Below are 10038 nucleotides of genomic sequence, written 5' to 3' on the forward strand. Positions count from 1 at the left end.
GACGGGGGCTGGGTCGGGGGAGACGAGGGGCGGGGCCAGGGGAGGCGCGGCGGTTCGAGGTAGAGCAGTGCTCATAGTGCTCCAGGATGGTCACTTACGTTAGAGCCCTGGACCATGGACCTTCCGGAAAGTTGATTTCATCCCAGGACTCGGAGGGAGGTCCCCAGAGAGTGCCGAGCTCTGGTCTGGGGCCTGTTTCTCTTTGGGGGCGTTCCTCCCAGCTCCTGGCCCAGCTAGGCCCTGGTGGCAGCAGGGTATCCCGCTGGGTGTTCTCGGGGCGAGCAGTGCCCACCTCCGGCCTCCTGGCCCCTCTTAGCCTCCCTGTCCCTCGTACCTCCGGGTTTCTCATCTCCCTTTTCTGTCACCTCAGATGTTTCAGTCACCACTTTCCTCCCCGTTTCACTTTGACCTGATTGCCCTGTTCTCGGCTACCCTCCCCTTTCCCCCTGCTCGCCCCTCCTGCTCCGAGCTGAGGAGTCTTTCCTTCGTCCCTCATCTTTGTCTTTTCCTAGGCAGTTTCCTCACTGTCCCGCCAGCTAGTTACTAATCCTTCGTCCAAGATCCCCTAGCTCCTCTGGGCCCCTGTTCCCATCCCTCTCCTTAAGGTTCAGGTGTGCGCAGGGTCTGAGCTGCCAGCTGCCGCCTCCTCCCCACCCCCACCCCCACCCCACAGGTTGTCGCCGTTGCTCAGGAGCCTCCCCGTCTGGCCCCGTGATGACGGTGGCCCAGGTCATCTGTGAGTGTCAGACGTAGCATAGGCAGAGGCCTGCAAGCAGATAAGTGCCCAGCTCAGGGCCCACTGCCCAGAACCTCTTCCCAGCCTTCCCTCACCTGGGGAGATGTGGTATGGCCCCTCCTCTCCGCTCAAGGCACGTCCTCACCTAGAGAAGGGCTTAGGAGTGTGGGAGAAAGATGGGCTCAAGACAGGGTCTCCCACTTGTCCTCTCTTCTCTGCCCAAACCAGACTGCATCCACTCTCAGGGCTCACTCTGAGGTGGGGAGGGAAGGGGTGCTGCAGATACCCCTGGCTCTACTTGCTGTGGCTGTTCCTGCGGCCGCTCCCTCCTATTCATCCGTGACCCTCTACCCCCACTGCCTCCCCCAGGTTCTCAGCTTCCTTGCTTCCATGGCTCCAGCACCATCCGGAACCTCAAAGAGAGGTTCCACATGAGCATGACCGAGGAGCAGCTCCAGATGCTGGTGGAGCAGATGGTGGACGGCAGCATGCGCTCCATCACCACCAAACTCTACGACGGCTTCCAGTACCTCACCAACGGCATCATGTGACACCCTTCTCCTCGGGCCCAGGAGTGGTGGGGAGATCCAGGGGACCCTCCCTAGGAGGGCCTGATAAACCCTAAACCAGGAAACCCCACTCACCCAACCATCCACCCAAGGGAAATGGAAGACAAGAGATACAAAGGATCATGTGGTAACCGCGAGAGCTTGCGGGGGTGGGGGGAGGTGGGCGGCGGGAGAGCCAGCCACGGAGGTCCAGACTTGCTGGGGCTCCTTGCCCCCCAGCTCTGTGTCAGTATTACCACCTGACAGACTCCAGGACTGTCCTCCAGAGAACAGAGGTGGTGAATGGGGGGGGGGGGACACTGGGTCTTGTTCCTTACCTGGTCTGAGAGGTTGTGCCCTCAGGCCACCTTCTTAATCTGCTCTGGGTCCCAGGAAGTGAGGGAAGGAGCAGGTTCTTGGTACTTAGGACTTGATCCTGTGGTTGGCCTCTGGCCGTGCTGCTGCCTGACTCTGTGCGCTCCCAGGGACTGACCCCTAGCTCGACTTCCCCTTGGCAGGTGGGCTCTGTCAGGTCCTGCCCTGGCCGAGGTTCCCCATCCCAGGGGCGGGTAAGGGAATACCACAACCCCTCCACCTCGAGGGCCTCGGCCTAGCCGTGGGGAGTCCTTCTCTGATCCCTTCCCCACACCCAGGGAAACAAGCTCTCAATTTTTTAATTTTTGTTCAAAATAAAGTCCTTAGTTAGCCATCTGTGTCATTTCAGTTGTTACGGGGTTGGGAGAGGGTGAGGAGGGAATATATGCCTCAGTGTCCAAGATACAAAAGGCACCAAGAGAAAGAGGTGGAGAACAACCACTTTTCTGTCCTGGCCTGGCCAGTACCACCCCTTCCCGAAGGGCCTCCCCAGTTTGGACTCTCGCCCCCTCCCCACCAAGCCCGTGTCATCCAGGTCACGGAAAAAGAAGAGCCCGAGCAGGGACTGAACCGCGAGCGAGCAGTTTTAATGGTCTCGTTTTCCCCCTCCCGTTCCCCGCTGTTAGTATTATTACTACAAGATTGATTCCTGAGAGCCTGCGCCTCCCTCAACAGGACTCATTCCCACCCCCCCCCCCGTGGAATTCTGGGGAAGAATACAAGTGAAAGGCACTACAGGGGTGGGAGCTCGAGCGCCCAGCGAGTCTGGGGTGGGGCCAGGCCAGAGGAGGGCAGTCCCTGCCTGTGTCTGGAGGAGTTATGGAGTGTGTCCGGGATCCTCCCCAAACCACGCTGGTCCCTCCCTGTCCCGTCGCAGGGTAAGAAAGTCCCTTCCTCCCACCCCAGTCCCACGCCAGGGTCTGCAGCAGAGGAGAATTAGTGTTGGGCTCGCAAAGAAGGAATGGAGGGCCCACTCTACTAGGACCCAGGGGCCAAACCCACAGGGGGCGGGGCTGCAAATAATCCTAATCCTCAAAAGCCTTTTTTCTGCCCTGTGGGGAAGGGAGGAGTGGAACAGAAGGTGAATCTTCACAGAGCTCCCCAGCCCAGGGAGCAGGCAGCAGCAGTAACACCCGGCTTACTGGCGGGAAGGAGGGCCTAGTTGTCCCCGCTGCCCCCCTGCCGAGCCCTGATGAAGGCCATGCCGTGTGTGCGGAAATGGGTCTTGAGGTTGAGCGGGCTGTCACAGCTCTTGCCACAGACCTTACAGGTCAGCGGACCCCCAGAAGCGGGCAAAGGTGACTCTCCACCTTCTGGGTCAGACCGTGGATGGGGGGCCTCTTCCTCCCGGTCCCCCAGCCCCAGGGCACTGGCACTGCCCGCACCCCGCCTCTTCTTGTGGCTGATAAAACGATGCCGGCTCAGGGAGCCCGACGAGGCAAAGCACAGGCCGCAGTCACGGCACTGCTGGGTGCCGCCGTCCGCCCGCAGCCCCACCACGAGGCTCTGCGCCGCTGAGCCGCCGCCCCGATAGCGCAGGGGGCCGTGGCCTCCGGACCTGGGTCCGCCTCGGGGGGACTTGGCCGGCGGGGTCGTGCTGTCGGGCTCCTCGCTGCAGGAATCAGAAGACGGCCGGCGTTTCCGTCCTGGCCCCTGGAGAGGGGAAGAACAGTGGGCCCCGCTCCGTCACCCCCGCTGTCCCTGGGAGCCCTGCCCTCCCCCACTCCGTGACCCTAGCAGAGCAGGCCGGGCCTCTGCCTACCTGGGCTCTGGCACCAGGGCCCCGGGCCAGGGCGCTCCCCCGCCCAGGGGACTGGGCCCCAAGCTGCAAGCCGTGCCGGACCTGGACGTGCTTCTCCAGGATGAGGCGGCTGCTGAAGGTGCGTTTCCCCTCCGTGCAGTACCTGGAGGGGAGAGCGGCATGGCACCCAGGCGCTACCCGAAGACCCAGGCCCGCGGCTCCCGGAGGACAGCCACCGGGGCGGGGGGCCTCGACCTTCGGCCACGGAGGGAAGAGGCAGGTGGGAAGGTTCTCTGAGGGGGACCCTGCAGGGCAGAGAGGAAGGGGCGAGGAGCAAGGCTTACCTGCAGGGGTAAACGCGCTTGATACCCTCGTGATTGACCCTGACGTGGCGCCTCAGGCTGGGGGCGGAGCAGAAGGAGCGCTCACACAGGCGACAGGGAAACTTCTTCACTGACTGGGAGAGCAGGGGTGGGAGATTGAGAGCTGGACTCCAGGACCCCGTGCCCCCCCCCCCACCGTCACACAGGCCAGGCCTGAAGCCGCCCTCTTCCCTCGCTCCCCTCGGGGCCCCTCACCCCCCTCGGGGCCCCTCACCTTGCCGTGCTCCTTCTTCATGTGCGCCACATACTCGTCGCGCTCGGGGAACCAGGAGTGACAGAGGCCACAGGTCCAGCCTCCAGGCCCCCCGCCCCCGCCCTTGATGCCTTTGCTCCCAAGTTCCCGCCGGGGCCGCTTGGTGGGGCGCGGGGGCTCCGGGGAGCTGGGCAGTTCCTCTTCTGAGGATGAAGATGACTCCTCGGTGGCGGGGGCTGCCCCTCCCCGAGACACAGCCAGCTCCTCGGGCTCAGTCTTCGGGGTCAGCAGGGCACCCCCAGCCCCTTTCCCAGAGTTCTCCTCCCCCAGGCGTCCAGACTGATGGGTGTTCTGGCAAGGGGAGGCAAGGGGAGGCCTGTTGGGGGGGGGGCCCAGCTCCCCGTCCCTTCCCGAGGCTGTGTGACCCCAGGCCCGCCCCCGCCGCCCTACCTTGAGGTGTTCCAGCATGGTCCTTTTCTGGGCGAAGAGCAGAGGGCAGGACGGACACTTGAAGACACTGACGCGCTGTGGCAGCAGGTGCTGGTCGAAGTGCGAGGAGAGGAGGGGCTTGTGAGTGAAGACAGTGTCACACATGGCACACTTGTAGATCAGCCTACGGGGTGCGGAGGACAGGGCGGCCGTCAGGCAGGCGAGGGGCGGCCCGAGCCCACCCCCAGCCCACGCCCGCCTCCTCCCAGGTCTCACTTGGCCTGCTGCGAGTGGAAGCTAGGGTGCTGCGTGTAGAGGTGGGCGTGGGCGCTGGGCGCAGACTTGAAGGCCATGGGGCAGATGGGGCACTTGTGGAACACCTCGCAGTGTGACGTCTGGATGTGGGACTTGATGGAGTTCACACCCCCAAACACCACTGAACAGCTGGGGCACCTTGGGGAGGAAGCAGGAGGCGCCACGGTGAGGCAGGGGCACCTCCGTGTCCCTCCCCCCACACTCATTCTCAGGGATGGGGGTTCTGAGGTCTGTCAGGAACTGGGCGGTGGAGCATGGGCGAGGTGGAGGAAGGAGCTGCAGAGGCCCAGCTCCCCAAGGGAGGCCTGCTGAGGAGGCAGAGGCTGAACTCCAAGGGGCCCTGCTCTCCCTGAGGGAGACGGAGGCAGGCTGGGGGTGCAGCGGAGAGAGGGGGGCTCCCCTTGCGAAGTCATCCCCAAGGCCATAAAGTACTCGGGGGGAAGCGTCGAGGCAGTACGTGGCAGGAGGGGTGCGAGGCACCTGTATCCCACTCGGCGCGAGAAATGCAGACAGGCCTCTCGGAGGTGGGTCTGAAAATTGGCTTGCAGGAAGTTGCCCCCGCACTCAGGACAGACGTGGGGGGGCCGGCTCTTATGCATGCGCTGGTGGGCACTGAAGCTGCAGCGGCTGGGGAGCATCATGGGGCAGGTGGGGCACACCTGTTGGGGGGCGGTGGAAACGAGGTGATGTTGGTAAGGAACGGCCTGACCCCGAAGACGTCTAACCAGACCCCCCAACCCCTTGCTAGGTTCTACCCGCACAGCACCTGCCGTCCCTCCTCCCCGCAGGGAAGGGCTATGGACAACAACTCACGTTGCTGGTGGCCCCGGGGGCAGGGGGTCCGAGCTGCTGGAAGTGGGCAGCCATGCCAGCCTTGTCCCGACACTGCTCCTTGCACTCCAGGCAGCGGAAGCAGGTGGAGGCAGAGGCGGCGGGGGCAGCCGGGGGCTCGGCCGAGAGCGGCAGCACCGGAGCTTCGGCAGCAACCGCAGTAACGGCGGTGGAGGTGACGGCCCCCTCGGCCTTGGCCAAGGCGGGCAGGGCCGGCGGGACGGGCGGGACAGCCACAGGCAGCAGGGGCGTGATGTCCGGCTGCCCCACCATCTGGTCTAGGGCCACAGGCCGCATGACCAGATGTGAGCACTGCATGACCAGCCCCTTGTCCTTGTGCTCCCGCGCATGCAGCAGCAGGCTGCACTTGTTGAAGAAGACCAGGCGGCGGGCACAGTGGTTGCAGGTGACCTCGATGCGCATGCTCCGGCGGTCGTAGTGCCGGGCCAGGCTCTTCTCCAAGGAGAAGGCATCCCCACACTCCAGGCAGCGGTAGCCCGAGGGCGGCAGGGCCAGGCCGGCCTCGGCGGGGGGACTCAGGTTGGGCCGGTAGGCGGGCAGCAGGTTCTTGCTGTTGAGGATCTTGTTGAAGGCCTCCACCAGGCTGGACTGGGTCCGTGAGATCACCGTGCCCCCCGCCGCCCCCGGCCCTGTGGCCGGCTTGGAAGGCTGCACCATCACCACCGAGGCCCCGTTGACCCGCTGTCCCCCTGTCCCCAGGCCAGCTCGTCCCTCTGCCTTGGGCAGGGCTTGGGGCACCAGGCCTAGCACGTTCTTAGCCATGGTCTTGGGGCTGGTGGCCGTCCCCCCAGGCAGAACCACGGCCTTGCGGGCCACGCTGGCAGCCATCAGCATGGCAGTGCTGGCGTTCTGGATGGTGGCCACAGGCAGCACCGTGCCCTTTAGCCTCGTGCCATCACCCAACTGGACACTCACCACCTTTGGGCCCTCAGGAGTCGGGGGAGCAGGGGACAGCTTTAGGAGGTTAGCGTCAGCCAACAAGGTCCCCTCGGCCGGGGGGGCAGGAGGATCAGGGTCTGAGGGCACCCGTGTTACGGTCCTCGTGATGTTCCCACAAGACGTTTTAATGGTCTTGATCCGCACCTTGAGGGGCCTAGAGGAGCTGGAGGAGGCGGGGGAGTCATTGCTGTCTTCGTCCGCGGCCTCGGCTCCACTAGAGGGACTCTGGGGGCTTCCTGGGGGAGACTTGTCCACTGGGCCCTCTTCGTCTTCCTCCTCTTCCTTCAGAGGCTGACAGCCGGGCACTTTAGGGGAGGCAGGAGGGCTCTCGTGCCCAGGAGACTGCTTGAAGAAGGGCACCCCAGCCACACGGAGAGGCGAGGCACCAGCAGGCACGTCTGTGGCCTCAGGGCTGGAGGCTGAGTCTCGCCGGGCAAGGCCCTGAGGACAAAGGGGGCTGCAGCCACCCTGCTGCAAGGCCCCCAGCGGTGGGGAAGAGCCAGGCGGCGGCAGAGCTGGGCCATTCTCCTGAGCCAGCTCAAAGGGCGAGGGGAAGGGAGGGGGGGACATGGCCCCTTCACGAGGTGGGGAGGGTGCAGACGGAGGCAGCGGGTCAGTGTCCTCCGCTGGCTCAGGCCCAAAATGAGCAAAGAGGTCCAAGGGAGCTTTGCCTTCCACGGCCTTTTCTTTCCAGGAACCACCGCTGGGAGGCGCTGGAGAGCGGGGGGTTCCTGGGAGGGATGGCTCAGGGCTCCCAAAACCATTCTGCATCAGACGGGGCCCCACAGGCCCTTCCTTAGTCACTCCCCCAGCCCGGGCCCCCTCCCCTGCTGAACCCCCAGCCAGGCTCTCCGGCTGCTCGGGACATACAGTGTTCTTGACGATGACGCTGACCGCCGAGATGTCAGGGGCCGGGGCCGGAGCTCCAGGGCCATCCCCGGCGGCGGTGGCTGCAGACTCAGTCCCCACACTGGGTTCTGGCTTCCCCGGGCCTCCCGGCCCCTCGTTCTCTTCGGGCCCAGAGTGGATGGCTTCATTCGTGTCTATGTCGGGAATGTCGAAGGCAGCAAGGAGGTCGTCAAAATCAGGGGTCTTCATGTCCCCCATGGTGGCAGGTCCCAGACCTGATGAAAACAGAGAAACTGAGACCCCCGGACGCAGGCACCCTCTCGGAGCCCGAGAGTACAGCCCCACCATAGCGCAAATCCTAGAGAGCGGGTGGAGGCGGTTGGTTTACCAACCCCTAAAATCAGAAAGGGGGTAATACGTGCACACCGGGGCAGACAGCAGACCCCAGAGAAGCAGAGACTTCTCAGAAGCATAAGCCAGAACACGCAGAAAGAGCGGGTTCAGAGAGCAGCCGGAAAGAGGGAAACTGCCTGGCCCTGTCCTGCGTCCAGCACAGAATCCGTCAGTTAATCAATACTGTTATTAGGGAAGATGACGTACGTGATGCCCTAGGTTTAAGGGTTCATTCATGTCAGCATGCAATCCGTTAATATTTTTTCATGGATCTTCTGGGGTCCACAGAGATCTGAAAACCCATGTGTGACTTAGGAAAAGACAAATTACTCTAGCTACAATGCGATCACTGGCTCGCTGCGGAAGCCCCTTCCTTCACTTACTTTTGCTGTTTGAAAGAAGGGACGAGTGATCACACATCACAGGGTTACTCTGAGCGTGATGTGAAACTCTAAACCTGAGGGCCAGAACCCAGAAACCAACTTATTACAGCTGGTGGAACAGGACCACATCAGGTCCGGGAGGAGCTGAGAAGGACAGGGCACTGAAAATCTAGGGCCAGGGTCAGAGACAAGGCCAGGGGTCATTTAAGGTCAAGTCTAGGGCAGTCGGGGACTTCACTGACATCTAGAGATCTAGACGGGTCAACAGGGAGAAACGGCCTCAGGGAAATCACCCAAGAGACCGAGATGGAGATTAGACAAAGGAACGGAAAGAGACAAAGAGGAGACAGGGGAAAATGGTGACGGCAGCCCGGTCACAAGGGCCCCAGCCCATGCCTCTCCAGTCACGAACACCTGCTGCTCGCTCACGGACCTTCCCCGGAGTACCCTGGCTCTCCCCACCCCGGCCCGCCCTCCCTCCCCACCCCGCTCTCCCAGGGCTAAAACTCCAGGGTGCAGGCTTGCCCAGCAATCACAATGGAGAAGCGCCAGGCTGCTCTGTTCCTCTCATTTCAGCCCTGAGCTCCTCACTCCCGTTTGTCTTCAACGCAAACTCCTCACCCTTTTCATTTTCCTTTGGCCACAGGAGCCCAGAAAGTCTCACCCAGCCCCAACCTAGCCCAGCACCAAACAAATCCCACAAGCCTCATGAGGCACTAGACTCCCACAAGAGCGTCTCCAGCCAGGAAAAAGTACTGCAGAAGTCTCTCCTTATCCATGCCCTGCCCAGGAGGAGAGCCACTTCCCAGGGCCAAGGCTCTCACCTCTTTCCAGCCTTTAAACCCTAACTGCAGACAGTCCCAGCAGGTGGCAGCTGGCATCGCGCGGACCAAGGTGGGGGTGGGAGGAGGGGGGTACCAAACAGGCAGAAAGGAATCCTCCCGCCCCCCTCCCCCCCAATTCTGCAGACTCTGGGTTTAAACAAAGCCCTTCATCCCTCACCTCTGCCCTGAAGGGCCGCAAGGCCCTGCTCGACCTGGCTCTCTCCAGACCCCGAGAGGCCTGTTCCAGCTTCCACTCAGGCCTTCAGAAAAGTGGGCTGGTGAGTGCAAGCCAGCGGGGACCATGCGAAGACACCTGCGAACTTGCCTCCCCTAATCACCTCCCCCTTTGGCGTCCAAGCAACTTCGAGGTCATCCGATGGCCACCCAGGCAGACAGACGACCAAGCAGCCCAGTTCAAGGCCAAGGAGGCTCCCCCGCCCCGCGGCCCAGGCCGGGCCTTTCTGCCAACGCTGCGCCCTGTCTTTTGGGCTCCTGCCGCCCCCCCCCTTCCCTATGTTCTTCCCCCAAAACCAAAGGAAAGGGCAGAACAGGAAGAGGGTGAACTGGCTCGGGTCAGGCGGGGGCTCCAACGCCCCTTGCTCGGGCCTGGGGCCTGCGCGGTGCGCGCTGACAGGGGAGGGCGAGGGGCCGGCGGCCGGGGGCGATTAGGCTGCGGCCAAGCTAGGCAGCGGGCCGAATTAAGTCCCTGCCATCTGCCGAGGGCCGGCGCGGGGAGCACGTCTGGCCGCTGAGGAGGGGGCGGGCTGTGCACAGAAGCAGCTCCAGGGGAAACTGAGGCGCGCGGCGTTTCCCTCGCTCCCACCGACGTGCGAAGGGAAGGACGGGCCTCGGACGAGCCAGGCCCTTTGGGAGCCGCGGCGCAGCGCCCCCGAGCTCCGGACGACGCAGGGAGGCCGGGGAGAGGGAACCGGGCGGGGGAGCCTCTGCGGGAGCCGCCGCTCTCCGGCCGGCGTCCGTCCCAACTCCGACCCCCTCCCCTCCCGCCGTGCGCAGCGCAGCCTCCGCGCCGCCGGCACTCCGCGGGGCTCTCCCGAGCGTGGGGAGTGATCGGAGGCGC

The 10038-nt window shown here is 63.7% G+C and overlaps 2 protein-coding genes across 4 annotated transcripts in view; one reads left to right on the forward strand and one right to left on the reverse strand.

Annotated features, from left to right (window-relative positions):
- The window catches only part of PI4KB (phosphatidylinositol 4-kinase beta), a 25644-nt gene extending 24212 nt beyond the window's left edge, over positions 1–1432 (forward strand). For both annotated transcript variants that reach the window (XM_023724585.1, XM_004389548.2), the window contains one exon: positions 1106–1432. In XM_023724585.1, the coding sequence (XP_023580353.1) occupies positions 1106–1287 (182 nt within the window). In that variant the 3' untranslated portion in view covers positions 1288–1432. The remainder of the gene's footprint in view (positions 1–1105) is intronic.
- A 941-nt stretch (positions 1433–2373) lies between these two features.
- The window catches only part of ZNF687 (zinc finger protein 687), an 8263-nt gene continuing 598 nt past the window's right edge, over positions 2374–10038 (reverse strand). The window contains exons 2-9 of one of the 2 annotated variants that reach the window (XM_004389549.3): positions 5534–7635; positions 5201–5379; positions 4682–4858; positions 4427–4589; positions 3998–4327; positions 3745–3857; positions 3422–3563; positions 2374–3312 (exon numbers count right to left, since the gene is read on the reverse strand). In XM_004389549.3, the coding sequence (XP_004389606.1) occupies positions 2818–3312; positions 3422–3563; positions 3745–3857; positions 3998–4327; positions 4427–4589; positions 4682–4858; positions 5201–5379; positions 5534–7618 (3684 nt within the window). In that variant the 5' untranslated portion in view covers positions 7619–7635 and the 3' untranslated portion in view covers positions 2374–2817. Of the gene's footprint in view, positions 3313–3421; positions 3564–3744; positions 3858–3997; positions 4328–4426; positions 4590–4681; positions 4859–5200; positions 5380–5533; positions 8475–10038 lie in introns of those variants that run through there. The other variant, XM_023724584.1, reaches the window with a different exon arrangement.

This window comes from Trichechus manatus, unplaced genomic scaffold (genome assembly GCF_000243295.1).
Source record: "Trichechus manatus latirostris isolate Lorelei unplaced genomic scaffold, TriManLat1.0 scaffold00250, whole genome shotgun sequence".
Classification (NCBI taxonomy): Eukaryota; Metazoa; Chordata; class Mammalia; order Sirenia; family Trichechidae; genus Trichechus; species Trichechus manatus.